The following is a 20,707-nucleotide window of genomic DNA, read 5'->3' as shown; positions in this document are numbered from 1 at the left end:
TTAGTTATGATCGGTGTCCCTTGGTATACCTGTCCTTGACTCATTTCTCACCTTCAATATCAGAATAGAAATAACAATCAAAATGCTAATATAAGCACATCCTAAGAAACCCCTATTTTTCCTTAATATTATAAATATAGCCTGAAGAAATGTAATCATTGCCGACATTAATTGAAATTAGATGGGAGATAATTTTAGATTTAGATACAGAAGATAAACTAGTATAAAATTAACTTAGCATGAAAAGTAGCTGGCTTTAAAAAAAAAAACAAAAACAAAAAAAAAAACAGGGGAACTGAAGTCAAAACAGTGCTTGGATCCAGCACCAGTCTGATTCAACAGCCTGCAAGAACAATCAGGCGTTAGATAGGGATCTGTTACTTCCTTCTGTCAACCTGTCTCCTTCCTGTTTGTGAAGTTCTGTTGCTCAAAGGCCCTGAGTAAAGCAGATAAACAGCTATTTCACACACAACTATTGTTGAACTGTCATCAAAGCTCATTCGGGACTAGACGACGCTGTAGACAGAGAGGGATGTTTTAACAGCATCAGAATAGGGAAAACCTCAACAAAGGAGACTTCACAGCAGTCATAAATATGATTAAAGATGTTATGAGGTAAAAATAAATAAGAAATATTGCACTATTTCTAATCAAATGAGCTGATGGTTTACTCCATTGTTTTTTTCGGAAATATAATGTAATGAAACCAGTTGTATTAAATCACATAAAACCGATGCTTAAGACATTGTACCTGTCCTGCAAAGAAGCCCGTTTATGTTTGTTATTGAATGTCTACTTTACACCAGCAGGGGGAGCAGTGTGGCTTCTTTTTCTAAATTGCATGCTTACCAAACACCAGCACAGCTGCACTTTACCTGTGAGGCTTGCGTGCTAGAGGAACACAGGCCGTTGGAGACTGCTTGGCAGTTTAGAGGTGCCTGGGAGAATGGAGGCTCATCAGAGAAGGCCAGCTGCACATGAGTTGGAGACACCGTCTGTGAATTCAGTCTGGAGTCAACCGGGCAGCGCTGGACTTGTGTTGACTGTAAACATCAGACAGAAACAGCAGTTACAAAATTACAAGAAATAACAAGTTATTTATATCTATTTACCACATAAGATTGTGACCCCTCAGATGATTACACTGGGAAGAGTAAAAAAACAAGTTGCTATCACATGCTTTTTCTATTTACTTTTTTTAAGCATATCTAAATAGGTTTAAATTCTTTTCTATTTTGGTTTGGTCATTTTGCAATTTAATAGGTAGTTTTTCTTTTTGAAGCATTTCTAAATAGTGTTAATTTATAAAGGCTTGAGCTCTCTTACCTCTGGCTGGGAGTGGTTATCAGTGGGGACCTGGCTGGGCAGGTAGAGAGAGGGCAAAGATGTGTTACAGGAGCGCAGACAGGGCAGTTTGTGTCGGTCAATAGAAGCTGAGGAGTGGGGCCTCAGACCAACCACTGCTGACAGAGGAGGCTTCATGCTACGGCCCAAACTGTTGCTCTTGCTCTCCTTTCTCTGGTACTCTATGGGCGACTGCAGGGCTGAAACACACACAAAACAAAATTGATAGCCATTTTTAATTTGACACAAACAAAAACTGAAGCCTCTGTCCTTTTATCCCTCATAGCTTTATGTTTGTGTCATTTAAATATGGCAGCTACTTTGACTGAAGTTTATATTATTTTCATTAACCGCTGGGGAAACTTTGAAGATCTCACCATTTAGGAAATTACGTTGGGTCTCCAGTATTTGGCTCACGTCACTGACCCAAGCCTTGCAGATGTCCTGCGATGAAGAGTGCAAGACAAATCGCACAGTGCTGCCATCAGCCCCCCGAGATGTCAGGGCAAAGCGATTTGGGTCACTGTCTACACATGCCTCCACACCCAGACAACTTATCTGAAAGGAGAAGCCATGTTAACCAATGCAAACATACTGCGTAATACAGAAACCTTATATGATAATAACTTCCTCAAACTCACCTTAATACTGTTCTTAAAAATATATCCAGGTAGAGAGAATCCTTTCTTTCTGTCTATTGGCTCACTGAAGATGACAAGCTGTTCAAACAGGAAGACCCGTCTCTCTTTAGTGCGGGAAAGGAGGCTGCTGTCCTGTTCTGCAATTGTGAACGTGTCTTGCTGGAGAAGTTTTCCTTGTGCCGTGATCTTCCCCTGATAAAGACAGAAAGGGCAAGGCTTTTCAAACCCTTTGGGACCCAAAAATATGATAATCCCCTTCTTAAAATACAAACACAGGTTACTGTGTTTGTGTGTGTGTCTGTGTATATATATATATGTGTGTGTGTGTGTGTGTGTGTGTGTGTGTGTATATATATATATATATATATATATATATATATATATATATATGTGTGTGAAAAAAAAAAAAATTAAGCATGAACATGTTACTGCAAAAAACTTTTGGCTGGATTTCAGTTATCACTGTCCCTGAAAGCCAAAATGAAATAGTAAAATATGTGGAAAATATTTAATCTGCAGTTTTAGCTAACTAAACTATTATTATTTTCTTTTACCCTTTTTTTTTTTATAAATATCATTCCAAAGTAGCTTTATAGAAAATCATACAACCAGTGAACATGCTAAAGGCAAAGAAAATAATTCTAGAAAAACACAACATACAAAACATACATACTGTAAATATGCTACATTGCAATGAAAAGAGATTATTGATTACGAATAAATAGAAAATATGATATATATAAAAATGTTTTATGCATATGAAGGCTATATTTATTTTAATAAAAATACAATAAAAATATAGTAACATTGTGAAATATTACAATTCAAAACAACTGTTTTCAAGTATTATTTCTTATTATCAGTGCAGAAAACGGTTATACTGCTTAATATTTTGGAAACTGTGCTACATTTTTTTCTGGATTCTTTGATGAATAAAAGCTTTATATTAACTGATATAAAAACTGAATTTATATTAAAATTCATATCTTTTGTGACAAAGTTAAAGTCTTTACTGTCTCTTTTGATAAATTAATGCACCTTTGCTGAATAATAAAAAATAAAAAATATATATATATATATATATATATATATATATTTTTTTTTTTTTTTTTTTTTTTTTTTTCACTGAAGCAAGGGAATGCAAGAGAGACTGAAAAACAATTTTATTTTTTATTATTAAATGTAAACTGTATATATATATATATATATATATATATATATATATATATATATATATATATATACAGTTTTACATTTAAAATCTGCAGAGAGACTGAAAAAACAATTGAAAATGCAGATTTTAAATGTAAACTGTATATATATATATATATAGCTTCAGGGGATCAAAAATCTGCATTTTCATTTGTTTTTCAGTCTCTCTTGCACTCCCTTGCTTCAGGGGATCAGAGTCTCTCCCAGCATTTCCACAGCGCGACAGCTTTAAAACCACAGCCTGTGTCTGGCGCCATACCTCAAAGCCTTGCAGCCGACCCACGTTCATCATGTCATTGCAGCGCTTCGGAACAAAACACATCACCTCCACTGCTTTCTGTTCCAGAGTGAAAGAAAGACAGAGAGAGATGAAGAAGGACAGAATGCAAGAAACAGCAATACGTGGAAACTGGCCTCAATTCCTTACTAAAGCCTATGAGCAAGTACAGTATTACTGATTTCTGGCTCAAACTAAAACCAAAGTGAAGAAAAAATATGTTGGCATAGTCAAGGAGTCACACAATATTCCTTGGTGGGATTATGTGTTTCTGGTCTTGAGAAATAAAACTTGCATAATAATTTTGGTGTCTGAGTGACTCATACCTCCAGCTCTTCAGTGTCCATCCCAGCCTTTGTGTAGTACTTGAGGAAATCCTGTCGCAAGACACACAGCGTGAGCTCTAGAATGTTCTATTTTTGTATCGGGGTCTATTTGTACTAATGGCTTTTTGTGTGTGGAAACTAATTAAGTGCATTCTGAGCAGTAAGCTGGTGGATCCTTGAACATGAGAAGAAAATAATGCACTGTATGTGGGTGACTCTACAGTTACAGTACAGAGCCGCTAATTTTAGTTCAATTTAACCGTATGACAGTTGGCATCGACAATATTTTACTATTATTCTTCCATAAACTTCAGATATATTTCTTTCTTAAGTGATTGCCAACCAGGGCAGAATATAAGAACACATACATATAATACCGTTAAAAAGTTTGAGGTCAATAAGAGTTATTTATAGTTTTATTCAGCAAGGACACATTAAATTGATCAAAAGTAACAGTAAAGTCATTTTACAATTAGTCATCAAGAGATACTGAAAGGAAAAAAAGCCTTTCCTACATAAAAACTGTTTTCAGCATTAACAATAATAATACATATTTCTCAAGCAACAAATCAGCATATTAGAATGACTTCTGAAGGATCATGTGACACTAAAGACTGAAGTAATGGCTGCTAAAAATTCAGCTTTGCCATCACAGGAATAAAACTAAAATATATTAAAATAGAAAGTTATTTCAATTGTAATAATAGTTTATGCTTACAGTATTACAGTATATTTTGATCAAATGAATGCAGGCAAGGTAAGCTTAAAAGAGTTCTTTCAAAAAAAATTTTTTGAAAAAAAAAAACTTTTGAATAGTAGAGTAAATATCAATAGCTCATTAATCTGCTTATATATAGAAACGAAATATAGATATATATGAAATATCAATGAAAATTTGAGTGGTCAACATACAAAGTGTGGCAATGGACATTTTACTTTTTACTCTTAAAATCAATACATCTCCATCAGTATTTGATAGTAATTTGATATTCTAGTTTTATTTATGAAGTGGAATTGATAAGACATGGTCCACAACACTCCTAACAGAATGAGCCATGAGTACACAAGAATGAATTGTAATGTGTGTGTTTGTGCACGTCTGTGTGTTGTGCTCTGTTTCACCTTCAGAAGCAGCTGGTACTTCATGATCCTCTGCACAGGTTTGATGAGCAGGTCGTTCAGCTGCAGCCTGTGACCCAGCTGCTGTTTCAGTTCCTGCACACAAACACACACAAACATTCACCTCACTGACTGATTCCTTTATGCACAAAAAGAGAAAGCTGGTGTTCTGGACAGCATACTACTATACTATCCACAATTTTTTCTATATATATGATCACATTTTATAGATGAGTTTCATATGATGTGACTGCCAAAAGTTAAGACCAAAATTGAGTTAAAATTATTTATTTTTTTAAATTATAAATTTAACTTAATTTTACATATGGTGTCAAATACTAGACAATGTTAGGCAGTATGCAGTACTTGCTGGACAGTATGCATTAAACTTATGCTGGTATTCCACTCCAAACATAGCCAAACACTCTCCTTGATCCATTATCCCATAATGCCCTGCAATCTCAATCTATAAAACCTAAAGTAATGCTAGCTATCAAACCTCTAAATGTTTTGGCACCGCACTGAGAAGAATCCATTAAGTGTCAAACTTTTCGATCAAGCAGCTCCCTGTTTTGTCTGTTCCAAGAATTGATGGGTCAGTCAGGGCCTTCATGTCCACTGAAGGATTACACACACACACAGTGCAAAAGGAAAGAGAGCGAGAAAGTCTGCCTTGAGATATTTACACAGATGGGCTTGTGCGCCCAAAACAGCCCCTCACGCTTAATCTGTGCATCACTGAGGACTCCACTTGAGTGTGTATGCATGTGTTTGTGTGCTTGCACTTCATATGCACTTACCTCAAAGTAGGTCTCAATGTATTCTGACACGATGTGCTCAGACTTAGGTTTGTTCTGGCAATATACCACGTACATGTGAAGCCGTCTTTCCTGTGGTTTGTGCAAACAGAAAGGGCAGACTGAATTAGCTCAGCAGAGATAGTTACAGTGAAGTATTTATAGTTATACCGAGTAGTAATAGTTGCATGTTGCACAAGAAGTATTTGGACACTTAAACCACAATAAAATAATAGATATACAGTTCGAATTGAGATAAAACATCCACATCCACTATTAATGTGATGAAACTACTAGGAAATTTTTATCAACTTGAGGGAAAGTGACTTGTATTTGATCAAAATCATTGCAGTTATATCTCAGAAAGGCTCTGTCATCATTTGTTTGCAGAATCCATCTAGTTTGATTTTTTTGTATCTAAAGTAATGACATGCCTTAAGTGTCTGAAAGTGGCTTTTAAGGGATAATGTTTATTAAATATACACTCATTAAGTACAATCTAATGTCCAGAAATCCTATTAATAAAGTAAATAGTTGCTAATGTGAAGAAACAGTAACTGTTATGGAAATATGTCAAAGACATTTAAGGAAAAGATTGATAAATTGGTCACTACTGGTAGTTTATCTGATCTAAATCCTTCTTTCCTGATCCTACACGTAAATGCAGCTAGAAAAAAATGGGGAGCGGTGGACATGTATTAAGACAGAGGTGATTCAATGGAAACTTTTAAGCTGCAGTAAGTGTTTAATAAGTTTGAAACTGACTTTGTCTGCATTATAAAAGCAGCGTGCTGTGACAGCATAGAGAGAGAGATTACACAACACTGATGGAGGAGCATGAGCAGAAGGCCATGTATAATTCAGCCCAATTATCCTCAATGTAATCAGAGCCCCATTCTCTCTCTCACACACACTGCATTCAGGTAGTAGGACGTTACAACTGGACACTACCTCACACACAGAAATAAACACTCATACACACTGAATGAGTTGCCTAGAGACAAGCCAACTGGGTAGACGTCAAAGCATGAATGGTTCTATCAACAGATTGTAAGAGCTTCATACGGACGCTGCACAAAATTCATTTCATAATCAGGATTTTTGTTCTTTACATCCTTAAATCTTATTTCATTTTAAATCAAGTTTATTTTCAGTAACACTTTACAATGTTTAACTTGCTAACAGTAGATAATATATTAGGTATCACACATTAAAAATGAATAATATTTTACAATATTTATTATTTTTGGATTAATGCAAATTTCTAAATATATGAGTATTAAAGGAATAGTTCACACAAAAATGAAATTTTTGTCATCATTTACTCACCCTCATGTCGTTCCAAACCTGTTGGGTGAACTATCCCTTTAATGAATTATGAAAGAACACAAATTAATGTATTAAAGAATTATGAATGAAAAGGAATTAACAAAGGACAATAGGATATTTATAAATTAAATGTATTAAATTTACATTAATAACACATTAATATTATTGTAAAATATGTTAGTTCATGATACCTAATGCATTAAATAATGTTAACAAATGTAACTACTGTATAGAAGAATAAACTCACTTATTAGCTAAATTTATGCTAACTATTATTTGTATTATTAATTATTATAATTCAAAATTATAAATGCAATTTGTGTAATATGTTTGGTTATTTTTTACAAGAAAACAGCAAAAAGAAATACTAATTCAGAATTTATTTATTTTTTCAGTGCAGTGGCATGTCCTTATAAGACTGTCTGAGACGAGCTGAAAGATTTTGCAACCTATCATCTTAATTTATCTACGTTACGCATCAATGACTGGAAGTTGGAAAGTCCTGATATAACTTCAGTGTCTAATAACTTTGTTATGCACTGCATGAGTTAAAAGAAAGGGTGAGAGCAGAGGCTGAGGAAACTGGAACGAGAAAGAGAGATGTTCTTTTTTGTGAAAGGAAAAAAAAGTGTGGGGACAGTCTGGCCCTTACTCACCCTCCATTACTGTTTCTCATTACCAACCGATTTCCCACTATGCTTGTTTCACAGTTTGACTCAACCTTTAGATTTTTGTTATAAGTTTCTTTATTCCCCTCAAGCCTTTTTAAGTTATTACCCAAAGGGCTCAGGCTCATTAAACGGTAGAAAGGGCAAATGCTGGCAGACGCCAATTCGTACAGTAACTCAGCGCTTTTCATTTAAGCAAAACACTTTGATTCACCACCAAAACTTGTATCACAGCATGTGGTAGCTTTTAACAAATTACTGCGAAGTACTTCCACAACTTTAAATCTACAAATTTTAGTTTTTAATGTGTATGCCTGTGGGTGGCATGCAGGGGTTGTGCTGTTTCTTCTTGGTGGGTTATTTATGCATGTATGTCCATAGCATAGAACTGAACTCCAGAAATAGATATGGTGTGTAAAGCAGTAGTGTTATCAAAGGACGTAGTTGTGCTTGTTGTTCCTCTTTCTTTTCTCGCCTCTTTTTCCCTTGTGGTTGTGAGCCAATGGACACAACACAAGCAAACACAGCCTCAAATGGGCCGTATCAGTAACAGGGTGTCTGAGGGTGGACAGAAATAGAGTGGGATGATGGAAGAATAAATGGGGTGTTAAAACAGGCGTGTGTATTAAAAACCCCTGTGTTTTCTCAGCTCGGTTTACTCAGTGCAAGAAACAGACAGACAGATGAAAGCTAGAATAATAGAGAGACTTACATGTTTGATAAAAAGTTGGGCCAGTCGTTCAGGCTCAGCCACACATTTCTCCAGCTCACCCAGGAAATAACTAAGAGGGGAGAATCAGACATTGAGCCCATCATAAGTCATTAGCAGGACCATATGGAATCTGCATAAACTAAAATCCACAGATTTTTTCCAACAAAAAAAAAATCAGTGTAGAAATTGCAAGGACATGAGAAGCTGAGGACAATTCGGTCTAAAGGTTTAGGAATATACTGAAAGTCCTATCAGATTTGTGATATACACACAAACACAGATAAACTTACTCTTTATGCCAGTCGTAGATCTGATGAATATTCCCGAACACTATTTTATCTTTTCCCTTCATATCTTCTGGAACTCCTTTTGCATTCATAGTGGCCATGTAGCCCTTTGAGAGACAGAACATGATGAACTTTCAAAGCTCATGACCCATAAAATTACTCTTTTATTATTAAATCTGAGACATTTCAAGTGTGATAAAATATCACTCTCATAAAAAAATGTAGATCATCATATTCCAAATATTTTAAATCCAGGCACCATTACTTTGATTTATACTGTGATCAGTATTACAGTTGAGAGGAATTCAGGTCAGTTGATGCATCAAATCTAATTCTGTTGTGATTAAATGCTCTGAAATGCATTCGAGTCATTCTAAGATTACAGGAAAATGGATAGCATTCCGTAACAGAGTTGATCAAATCCACAAGTGATTTGTTAATAGATATTTTAAGCTCACCTCCACAATAAGTCCTAGATCATCTACATACAGCTTTTCTGTCTCTATCAACTCATTTAGAACATACCTGCAGAAGAAAGAAGTCAGCTTTCACTGGTGTCATCAAGTCATTCAATACATTTAGAATATCTGACAGCTCAAAACATGTGCAGTGAGTAATACAGGGTGTAATATTAGCAGAGTTCTGACTGGCGCAGCATATTAATAATCTGGGAGCTATTTGTGGACCAGATGAAGGGCCTTTATATCAAATGTGTGAATATTCCTACTGGAAAATCCAGTTTATGATGGTAGCTGTGTTTTGGAACACAGTAAATAGTTTCTAGCTGGACGGAGATGGTCATTAATTGGTCCAAATGGGTCATTAGCTTATCTAAAACTGTAATTAGTTAGTCTAAGATGATCTTTACCTGGATTAAGATGATCTTTAGCTAGTCTCTAGCTGGTTAATATGGTCATTAGCTGGTCCAAGTTGGATAAGATAATATAAAATGTCATTAGCTGGATTAGGTTTAGCTGGTTTAAGATTGTCTTTAGCTGTTACAAAAAAAAAAAAAAAAAAAAAAAAAAAACGCTGGTTAAAATCTAAGATGGTCTAAGATTATCTTTAGCTAGTTTAAGATGATCTTAAATTGATGATGTTTCAAAAACCAGTTTGACTTGTGTTGGCCATCTGGCAGCTGGTTTCTAGCTGGTACTGGTAATCATTACCTGGTCTAAAGGTTAGTATATAGAAAAAATGTTGGTTGCCAGATAAGATAATAACATAACAGTTCATAACAGGTGCAATTTGTCATTAGCTGATCTAACATAGTCATTAGATAGTCCAAGATGGTCATGATCCTCCAGCTACCATGATCCAAAAACCAACTTTATCTCCTTAAGCTGTTGTGACTAGTCTACCATCTTAAACCAGTTAATGACCACCTACTGGCTTAAACTGGATTTTCCTTTAGGGATGACGTGATTGTGGTGTACTAATGAACATCTGATGTCTGCTCTATTAAATATTGCAACAGAAATCTCAAAGTAATACCACATCAAAAAGATTTAAATGAAGCATTTCTATTACATAAGCAGTCTAAAATAAGAAGTTCCTATGTTACTTAACACAAGATTTCACACACACATGCTTTTTTCTAAGGCACTCTTCCGATCTTCTTCGCTGTCTATGGTGGTTGTTGATTCGCTGGAGTTGTCATCCATCAATGCAGAGCCATTGTCGTCAGCCTGTAGGCTGGTGCACTGGGTGATCTGCAGACACAGAGGAGGATAACTGTGAATAAGAGACGAGACATAATGCTGAAATGTTATTCACTCCAGGGATGGCTGCAGGGACAGAGGCGAGAGAGTGGATTGGAAAGATATGAGCTGTTGTAATAGCTCAGGTTGCCTAGGTGACAGGAAAAAAGCATGCTGGGTCTGCTGGTGACAGTGACTGAATGATAACAGGAATTCAGCGCTCGCCAATAATCATGACACCAATGAGACAGAGGAGATGCACTACCCTGAATCTCCGCTGACCCAGTGAAGTAACAATGTTCTCACAGAAACTCGTGTCAAATTGTTTTGGTTGATATGGACCATTGTTTTAGAAGAGGACAGATGTGCATACAGCCCCAAAAGTGGTTCAATAATTTGAGACGGAAAGAGGAAGTCTGAAGACGTCCTGTCTTTGTTAATGTGTTTGTTGACCACATCAGAGGTAAAACTAGGACATAACTATGCTATAAATCCTCACACTTTTTCACGTCCCTCACAGTTGTTTGTAGTCATGCTTGTTATTTCTACAAAGCATTAATATCTCAAAAGTATCTCTTCCTACACTATTTGTGCAACATACATGAATAATACATAAAATCATGCAACTTCTTGTGAAATGGTGTTCTTTTATAACTTACATTTTTTGCCTAGTGAAATATAAAATTGTGCAACTGCAAAGCATTGTGCTAAATTCACTCAGATATGTTCCACACTCATATGCGATATATTACTGAACAAATTACATTTCTATTCCATGAAATCAAACTGCTTTCATTGTATGGACAAAGAAAAAAACATACTGTGACATTTAACAAAATATCTATTTTTATACAAACAATTAAATAAAATAAAAAAAAATAAAATAAATTAAACAATAATTAAAAAAAATAAAAAAAAAAAAAAAAAAATATTAGATGAAAAACAAAAAAAAAAATAAAATAAAAATACAAAAAAAAAAAAAAAAAAATAAATTAAGTTGAAGTACTAAAATTACAAAAACAATTAAATTACAAAAAAAAAAAAAAAAAAAAAAACGAAAAGCTATATCAAAATATATGTATAAAAAAACAATAAATAAAAATAAAAATTAATAAAATAAGAAGAAAAGATCATTCAAAATATTAATAAATAGTATAATAATATATAAACAATAATAGAATGACACTAGTTTGGAATGAGATGAGGGTGAATGAATGATGCCAGAATTTATGGTGTTAACCACCCCTTTTAGGCATCATTTAGCACATTAATTTGACCATTTGGTAACAATTTAGGCAAAATGCACCCACACACAATAGTGCTTGTCATCTAACTGACATAGAACACTCTTTGTGGCATAAAATATTATGCATTACCACTGTTGTATGACAAAATCAATACCAGACGTGAAGACAGTCACAGGTAATGAAGAAATGATTATTGGGTAGGGGTAAAGGCATCAAATAACCTGCAGACAAAAACAACCACTTGTCATTGTCTTCCCTGCAGTGTGTCTGCAGTAGTGTACTGTACATCAACAGCCATATTACCGCTTTGTTAGAATCGAAAACATTTCTACAAACAACAGCAACAAAAAAGCAATTGCACCCATTTATTGTGTTTCCCTGCTCCTGATAAGATCTGCCCTTTAAACAAAGCTGTTTAGCTGTTTGGTTAACGTCAGAGTCACCTGTGAAGCATCACTTTATCTTCATTCTCAGGACCCCGGTTTCTCGCTGTCTTTCTCTCTGACACACAATACTTCCACTTTAACGTCACACATCCTCCTCAAAGAAAGCGTTCCTTTGCTCAGAGCTTGTGATGGAGAGCACATCTCTATCCATCTATTATGTTATTGCTTTTTTCCACTTTGTTTGTTTACAGGAGTTTACAAAGCACTTCCTTTGCTTATAAGGGTGTTATTATGTTGTGTGTGAGAAAAATGTGACACAATCTACTCCAAAACGATGTGGATTACAATGAACGGAAGTTCCTTGGATCATTTGATCATTTACTCATCCTCATGTCGCACCAAATCTGTGTGATTTTATCATTTCAGTGGAACACAAAAGGAGATGTTTTTAATAATAAGTACTGGTTGCTCTATTCCATTTAGTTAGAAGAAAAAGGGTAAGTTAAAAATGCCATCTGAAAGAACCATAAAGTGGTTCATATCACTTTTGCACTGAATTCCATGTCTTCTGAAGCCGATTGCTTTGTTAGAAAGAGAGTCTGAATCTTTAACCATTAATTACTGAAAATCTTGACATCTGTTCTAGATGTAGCATCTCCTTGCTACAGTCATTAGAGTACCAAATCTTGAACAATTGTTTTATTTATTAATTTTTTCTTAATAAATCAGTTCATAAAACTGGTTTGAATGATTTTTTTCATGAATCTGACTTGTTCAAATAAAACAAATAGGTTTTTGTGTTCACTGAACTCATTGAATCAATTATTTAGTTGCAGCAGTTAACAGTTCACTGAAGTGAAGATTATCTGTAATAACGTCTTAAATGTTTATGTTTTACACACAAAGCCACTGCATGGCTTTAGAGTAATATAGTATTTGAGTCAAACACTTTTATGATGCTTTGCATTCTTTTTGAAGCTTGCAAGCTTCACCCTTCATTCATTGGAATTGAATGAAAAAGAATAACCAGTCTACAGAAAAAAAAAAAGTTTGAACCATACCCACCCACCCAATGTTCAGTAAATTAATTTTTATGATATTCGTATTTTAATTTGACTCAGTTTTACAGTTTATTATGTTTTGAAGATCCTTAAAACGTTGAATTTTTATGTACACAATCATTCAAAACTTTGGGGTTGGTAAGATTTGAAAATATGCTTAAAAGAAATTTCACCAAAGCTGCATTTATTTGATTAAAATGGATTAAAAACTGTAATACTGTTTGCTACAGTAATATCTGTTTTCTATTTTATTATATTTTTAAAAAAAAATCATTTATTTCTATGATGTTGGTGCTGAAATGTCAGCATCATTACTCCAGTCTTCAGTGTCAGATGATCATTCAGAAATCATTCTAATATGCTGATTTGGTGCTCAAGAAACATTATTATTAGTGATGAAAACAATTTAAATCTGCTTAAATGTAATATTTAATTAAAATATTATTTTAATTAAAAGATAGAATCCAAACTTCTGAACGGTTTTGTAAATCATGTTTATATTGTGTTGTATTGCTTCATCATGCTGTGTTGTAGTCCAGTGTTATGCCCCACACTTTGCTGATACGTTCGTGCTGTCAAGCTTGTCTGAGTATATCACACTGTTGTGTTGTTTTCTGGTGCGGGGTGGTGTTTGTGTGTTTTAGAGCAGTGTGGTTACTCCTGCCTGGCTCACAGGTCTACTCAGATCATTTCCAGATGTTTTTTGGCACAGCCCGCAAGAGAACCCCCACTCCTGCACTTTACCCTTTTTTATTTCCACAGCTTGTTTTCCACCCAGAAGCCCAAAGTCTTTACTTGGACCTTTAATAAAAAGAAAGATCATACCGGTTGTTGTTTTTCTACAGGAAATTGTTCAAGTTAGCTTGAGCAGAGCGAGGTAATCCAACCTTCTTTTGTACGTGGGGACTCGCGTTCTGGTTATATCATGAGCGGTTCTTCGCTCAAAGTGCTGTGTCAGACCTCCATTTGTGTGAGGAATAAAACAAAACAGCCAGTTTGATAAACATGTGCTGCGTTCCTCCGTCCGGGAGACAGGACGGATCCGAGAAGTGCTTACATATTCATTCAGGAATTTTCCATTAGCCAACAAATAATAAACTCACGCTGGATCCCCACAGTAAATGTTTCTGTGTCAGGTACAAAGTGGGGTGTCAGCTGAGCTGAATCAGAGACACAAATGACTATGATATAAAGTACACCTCAGCCTCACCATGGAGAGAGGCAGGAAGTTACAGAGTAACACATACAGTAACACTGAAGAGCAACACCAATACCAAGTAGTTAAACCCAATATAAACTGTAAAATTTTGTCTTGTTTTCCAGTAAAATATAAGTAAACATCTACATATAAGACAGAAATACCTAAATAAGCTATTAAGGGGGGAATTACTGATAAAAATCTCACCATCCGCCACTGTATTCTGGTTTTACACAAAAAATATGAAGCAGCATATGAATTACATGTCTAGACCTTAAATTCATGTTGTTTTTGTAATAAATTAATTTCTGATTAAAATCCCAGTGTTCGAGATCTCAGTCTCCTCCCCTTGTTGTTTTGCACCTCTGGTCATAATTACCTTTCATCACTCACATTCTGATGGAATTATTAATGTTACCGCATTTAGCCATCAATTTGGATTTACATTCCCTCTCTTCTGGCTAACGTGATTGTGATTGTTTGTGTTGTGCACAGTGTTTTGTATTCATTTAAGTATTCTGGCTCAGATAGTGTACATGCACATGCAAAAATATACAGTGGGGTCCAAAATGTCAGACCACATTGAAAACCTGAGATTTAATAATTTTAGCACTAGAAATAAGATGCCGGAATAGATAGATTTGTGTTAATGTTCCAAATTAATTTCTCACTGAAATTATTTTGTTGATAACATAATAATATGTTTGTTTTTTTCTGAAAAAGATTAATAATTTTCTGAAAAAAAAAATAATAATTTTCATCCAGAAATGATGCATTAACATTGATCAAACATGACAGTAAAGACATTTATAATGTTGCAAAGATTTTTTAGTTTAATTAAATTCTGTCCTTTTGATCTTTAAACTATAATCATCAAAGAATCCTAAAAAAAAAGTTCACACAAAAATAACTGTTTTCAACATTGATGATAAATATTTCTGGAGTGCCAAATCAGTTATAGATTCAGCTTTGTCATATTAGGAATAAATTATATTTTAAAATATATTAAAATAGAAAACAGTTAATTTAATTTGCAACAATATTTCACAATATTACCGATTTTACTATATTTTTATTTAATAAATTCAGTCTGGGTAGGCATAAAAGCCATTAAAAAAACTTACTGACCTCAAACTTTTGAATGGCAGATCAATTTGGTAGATCAATTTGGCAGATCACTTTACAAAAAAATATACAAAGAAGTGTGTTTAATCAATGTGTGTTTTCACGTTTAAAGGTTCAACCTGTGGGAGACAGCCTGGCAACAAATGACCCATCAGTCAAATGACCATCTGGCCTCTCTTACCCTCAGCGTGAATACAAACACATTGAACTGCCATGTGCAAGCTGACAGAAAGCCCCCAAGTCCCTTACAACCTCCTTTCTTGTTTTCTCTTTCCCTTAGTCATTCTTACTAAGAATTACTGTATAATAACCTCAGCTTCAGACACCATACCCAGAGACTTTAGATGGGAGGGTATGAAGTTTACTTTGAGACATACAGGAGCATGTAAACAAGGTCCGTGATCACACCTACAACGACCCCAAAAAGCATCTAGATGAATACAAATTCTGAATTATATCGTTTTTAAGAAATTCTTTAAACATCAAACTTTAAAAAGAGCACTTGCACACTTTTACAACTTGAACACAACAAACTTACATGATCATAATAATGAAACTATTAAATCATCATTAAACCATAAACAAATTTCACAAATAATACACTATTCAGTCATCATTCAGCCATCAAGTTTGGTCAGAAATCTTGGTGTAATCTTCGATGACCAGCTGACTTTCAAAGACCAAAAACTGCTTGATCTTGCAGGTTTGCATTGCACAACATCAGAAAGATCAGCCCCCTCCTAACGGAGCTTGCTGCACAACTTCTTATCCAGGCCCTTGTCATTTCTAGCCTGGACTACTGCAATGCTCTTCTAGCTGGACTTCCATCATGCACAATCAAACCTTTGCAAATGATTCAGAATGCTGCAGAACGTCTGGTCTTTAACAAGCCCAAAAGGGCCCATGTCACACCTCTCTTTATCTCCCTGCACTAGCTCCCGGTTGCAGCTTGCATCAAGTTCAAGACATTGATGCTTGCATATAGAAACAGCCACAGGCTCAGCATCCTCCCACTTCAACTCATTTTTGAGAATCTACATTCTCTTCAGAAGCCTGAGATCTATGAGTGAGCGACGTGTCGTGGTACCATCACAGAAATGCACAAAATCACTTTCCAGAACTTTTTCGTTCACCGTTCCTGGCTGGTGGAATGAACTTTCCACCCCTATCCGGAATGCTGAATCCCTGACAATTTTCAAGCGAAACCTGAAAACTCATCTCTTTCATCGCCTTTTGACTTCATCTTAAAAAAAAAAAAAAACTTTGCTTTTTCTTTCCTTAACCTCTCCCTGCCTTGCTTGTACTAATCGGAACAATGCCTGAAACTTTGTATTGCCTTCCTGCGTTTATTTGCCTCTTTATGATGAATCGCTTATTGTATTCCTCAATTGTAAGTCGCTTTGGATAAAAGCATCTGCTAAATGAATAAATGTAAATGTGTGTGGTTTAAAAAAAAACATTCAAAATGATGCCAAAAGTCTGTTTTTGTGAATCTGACTTACCTGTGTTTGTCCTAGTGTGGTGGATCCCTGTGGAGCGTCCGACTGGACACCTGGATCACAGTCCTCGAGAGCAGGCAGACCATCTCTCCACTCCTGCACACACACACACAAAATACTACTTTAAAAGAACCAGGAACCACAACCTTCACAGTCTTTCATAAACATCAATACACAGGTCAAAATAACGCTGACCCATAATTCGTCTCTCTGTGTGTATGACTATGACGAGCGGGTGTGTTAGAGGGTCACAGAGATAAAAGTTCACATCAAACAGTTCACAGGCGAACCACAGGGCTCTAGCGAACAGTTGGCAGCACAATGTGGTGCAATTCACAAGCCGTAATGAAAAGTAGGATCACCTGTACTGTGGTGTAAACTGATGTTTTATGTGTGAGACTGATAAAAATTTAATATTTTAAATTAGGTTTTATTGTTATATTTTCTGTTTTCACTTTTAACCATTTTCAGCTAAAGTTTTAGTCATTTTGTTGTGTTTTTATCATTTTTATTAGTTTTTTTTAGGTCTATATAGTTTTATTCATTTTTATTTATTTATTCATTTTGGTTTTCATTATTTTAGTACTTCAAGTTAAAATAGATATATCTATTATAGTTAAAGTTTTAGTTAAATTTTATTTTAGTTTAGTTAAACTCAGTGAAAAGACTGCCTTGGCAACTAGCTGACATAAAATATGCTTTATATATATATATATATATATATATATATATATATATATATATATATACATATACATATACATATATATATATATATATATATATATATATATATATATATATTATTTTAGTTAACATTTATTTTATTTCAAGTAACCAATTTTTTATGGTTTTAGTTTTAAGGATAAAAACTATAAATTATTACATTGATGATGATGATAAAGATAAACTTTTAAAAATCATTCTAATTTTATGAGAATAGGGAGGTTCACACCACAATTATAACAATAATAACAGAGGACTTTTTCAGCTGATGAATGATAAATTTTTTTTACATCCAATCAGAATCCTACAAACTTGAAAAAAGCTCAAGAATTTAAAGCAACAGATAACAAAACTGTTATGTTATCTTTATAGTTATCGTTCTTGGTGTAAACTGGCTTTTAGTATGATAAACCTGGTTTGAGTGTCCATTTTTATTAAGAAAATAATACACATCAAACAGTTTCTCACCAGGTCTTTGTCTATGTCTGGCAGGATGGTGAACTGCTCCTCTGTTTGTGGGCTGCCCAGGTCTTGGCTGCTCCTGGTGCGTGGAGGTGGGGGTTTGCCCTCCATCCTGCGGACCTGCCGCTCCCCCTTAGCCGTTCCGGTCGCCCCAGCACTCAGTTTACGAACTGGATTGGTCAGCCATTTCTTCAGGGTGCTGACAGAGCGACGGGAGCCTGGGGAGTTTGGGGCTGAACTGCCTGAAGCCTGGGGCGGCAGAGAGGCCACCGAGGTGGAGATACTGCCCTCACTGCCAGCGGCTGAGTATGAGTCTGTACAGACAGAGAGAGGGAAGAGAGAAAGAGATGGAAGAGGAATTAAGTCTGAGAGCAGGACAGCAGAGGGAAAACAAAATAAATCTGCCTTATATATAAACACACTCTACATAAACACACTATAACACTAAATATGGACCATAGCTGAGGCATTGTGAAGAATTTTTCCCATCTCAGACTTCAAGCCTGTGACTAGTTTCTTCAACTACAGCCACTTTTAATCTTGTAGACTTTTAAATACACTACTATTTGAAAGTTTAGGGTACATTTTTTGAAAGAAGTCTCTTATGCTCAATTTGAGTTTTCTAAATTTGAATTTATTTATTTATGGAATTTATTCCTGTGATGGCAAAACTGAATTTTCAGCAGCCATTACTCCAGTCTTCAGTGTCACATGTGTCTTCAGTGTCATCATTCTAATGATTTCTCAATAAATATTTATTATTATTATTAATGTTTGATAATAATAACATGACCATTCATGAACATTTTCAATACAATGTAATTTCTACCACATCTCAAATTATATACTGTATTTCATTATTTCACTCTTTAGTGGGAACAACACATTTTCAAATACAATAGCTGACTCCTTTGCAAGCACTTTACATATTCAAAATACACACAGTTAAATAATATTATCACATTTTACACATAATTTGACAAAATTACAACTTTTTTGGAAATTACACACAATAAATATTATGTTCTCTATATTCTGAGATAATTACCTTAAATTTATTTCATTTTCCCATATCAAAAATGGCACTGTTGTAAATTGTCCCAAACTGGAATTGGGAAACTGATATTTTTAATGGAGTTTTTCAATTAAACATTTAATTGCACTGACTCTACAAAGAAGTCTTACTTAGTGCAGAGTAACAAAAATGATGTGCTTTATATTTTATTGTAAGTTTCATAAAACCAAAATAACAGATTGAGTCTAGGCTAAAGGAGGTTATTGTGCATCAGCATGGTTTTGAAAATGCCACACTTGGCTTTACTCGAAGATCTTTCTGCTTTACTTAAAGATCTTTTCTTTATGAAACAAAAGGATGCACTAAAAGAGTGACGTACAACTATAGTGTATGGATAAACACTTTAATGGAGATGTTTTAGGAATTTAATATCCTAATAACTAACTGTTTCATTTTAAATAAAGCATTCATCAACACTAGTATGAAGGAAATAACAAAATCATGTGCATATGCACCTGTTGTGAGTTTAACGGAAATTTTGTGTGAGTGGTTTTAAGTATGCAACCAGCACACTGTCATTACTGAGTGCGTGTGTGTGTGTGTGTGTGCGTGTGTGTGCATGTGTGCATGTGTTAGTATATGACTCGTGCAGACAGGCCTCGTGTCGCACATCCCAGTTAGTGTTAATCACATGAGGACTACTCAAACTGGTTTAGGGCAGACTTGGAGAAGCTACACTGGTTAGCCAAGCAGTCGTGTGACCCTGGAGAGCTAAATATAGACCCCGCCCCAAAGTCGAGGCTCAGGCTGAGACTGCGGTGCTGGTGTCAGAGGGACCCTGGGAAAAGAACAGTGGGGGATGTGCACAGGAAGCACACTTTAATCCCCGTCCACAGGAAGGTCACCAACTTTTTTTGTTCTCTCTCTACGTTGTGCCTCACGCCCCCCACTACTCTCTTCCTGACCCAGAACAGTGGCTGTCTGAGGTTATCAGCAGCAGCAAGGACAGGTTTCGCATGTTTCAGTCTCTCACCCATCTAATCCAGCCCCTGGTTGACCCCTTGATTCAGCCGAACACAGCCTGACAAGACGGCACAAACACACACACACTTTGCCCAGAGACAAGCAGTGCTGTGCCCAGATGTCAGACTGTGTCAGTACCTGCTACATACCATTTCTAAACCAGTATTTCTCTAATAGTGTTTATTAAGTTAAGCTTTAGTTTCCCCTTAAAATTGTTTTAATGTTTTTTGTTTTGATAAAATGAAAACTCAGTAGGCATCTTTAATCAAATTACAAATTAGACATGCATTTTTTAGTGTGAAATGTGACTTACAGTGGTTGTCATTTCAGCAAAAACACAAACAAATACAATAAAAAAATCAAAATAAACAACTATCTGGAATACTAGTTATTTATTTTTCTTTATTGTGCATCCCAAAAAAAAAAAAACCCAACCAGGCTTTTTTTTTTTTTTTTGCCTCAACATTTTGAGTCTCAGTCAGTTTTCCTTTTAAAACCGTTATCATTTAAGAAAAACTTTTTTTGCAAGCTCTTCAAATGGTTTTGTTTGGAA

At 35.1% G+C, this 20,707-nt stretch overlaps 1 protein-coding gene across 1 annotated transcript in view; it reads right to left on the bottom strand.

Moving 5' to 3' along the window:
• Window positions 1–20,707, bottom strand: part of LOC109064115 (rho guanine nucleotide exchange factor 25-like) — a 64,019-nt gene that overhangs the window by 1,719 nt on the left and 41,593 nt on the right. The window contains exons 3-16 of the mRNA XM_042750115.1: window positions 18,123–18,430; window positions 16,932–17,024; window positions 10,300–10,424; window positions 9,171–9,237; window positions 8,716–8,819; window positions 8,426–8,495; window positions 5,720–5,809; window positions 4,923–5,015; window positions 3,801–3,851; window positions 3,457–3,534; window positions 1,986–2,177; window positions 1,722–1,902; window positions 1,327–1,544; window positions 876–1,043 (exon numbers count right to left, since the gene is read on the bottom strand). Coding sequence (XP_042606049.1) covers window positions 876–1,043; window positions 1,327–1,544; window positions 1,722–1,902; window positions 1,986–2,177; window positions 3,457–3,534; window positions 3,801–3,851; window positions 4,923–5,015; window positions 5,720–5,809; window positions 8,426–8,495; window positions 8,716–8,819; window positions 9,171–9,237; window positions 10,300–10,424; window positions 16,932–17,024; window positions 18,123–18,430 — 1,838 coding nt within the window. The remainder of the gene's footprint in view (window positions 1–875; window positions 1,044–1,326; window positions 1,545–1,721; window positions 1,903–1,985; window positions 2,178–3,456; window positions 3,535–3,800; window positions 3,852–4,922; window positions 5,016–5,719; window positions 5,810–8,425; window positions 8,496–8,715; window positions 8,820–9,170; window positions 9,238–10,299; window positions 10,425–16,931; window positions 17,025–18,122; window positions 18,431–20,707) is intronic.

This window comes from Cyprinus carpio, chromosome B23 (assembly GCF_018340385.1).
Source record: "Cyprinus carpio isolate SPL01 chromosome B23, ASM1834038v1, whole genome shotgun sequence".
Taxonomy (NCBI): domain Eukaryota; kingdom Metazoa; phylum Chordata; class Actinopteri; order Cypriniformes; family Cyprinidae; genus Cyprinus; species Cyprinus carpio.
This window is presented reverse-complemented; position numbering and strand designations above follow the sequence as displayed.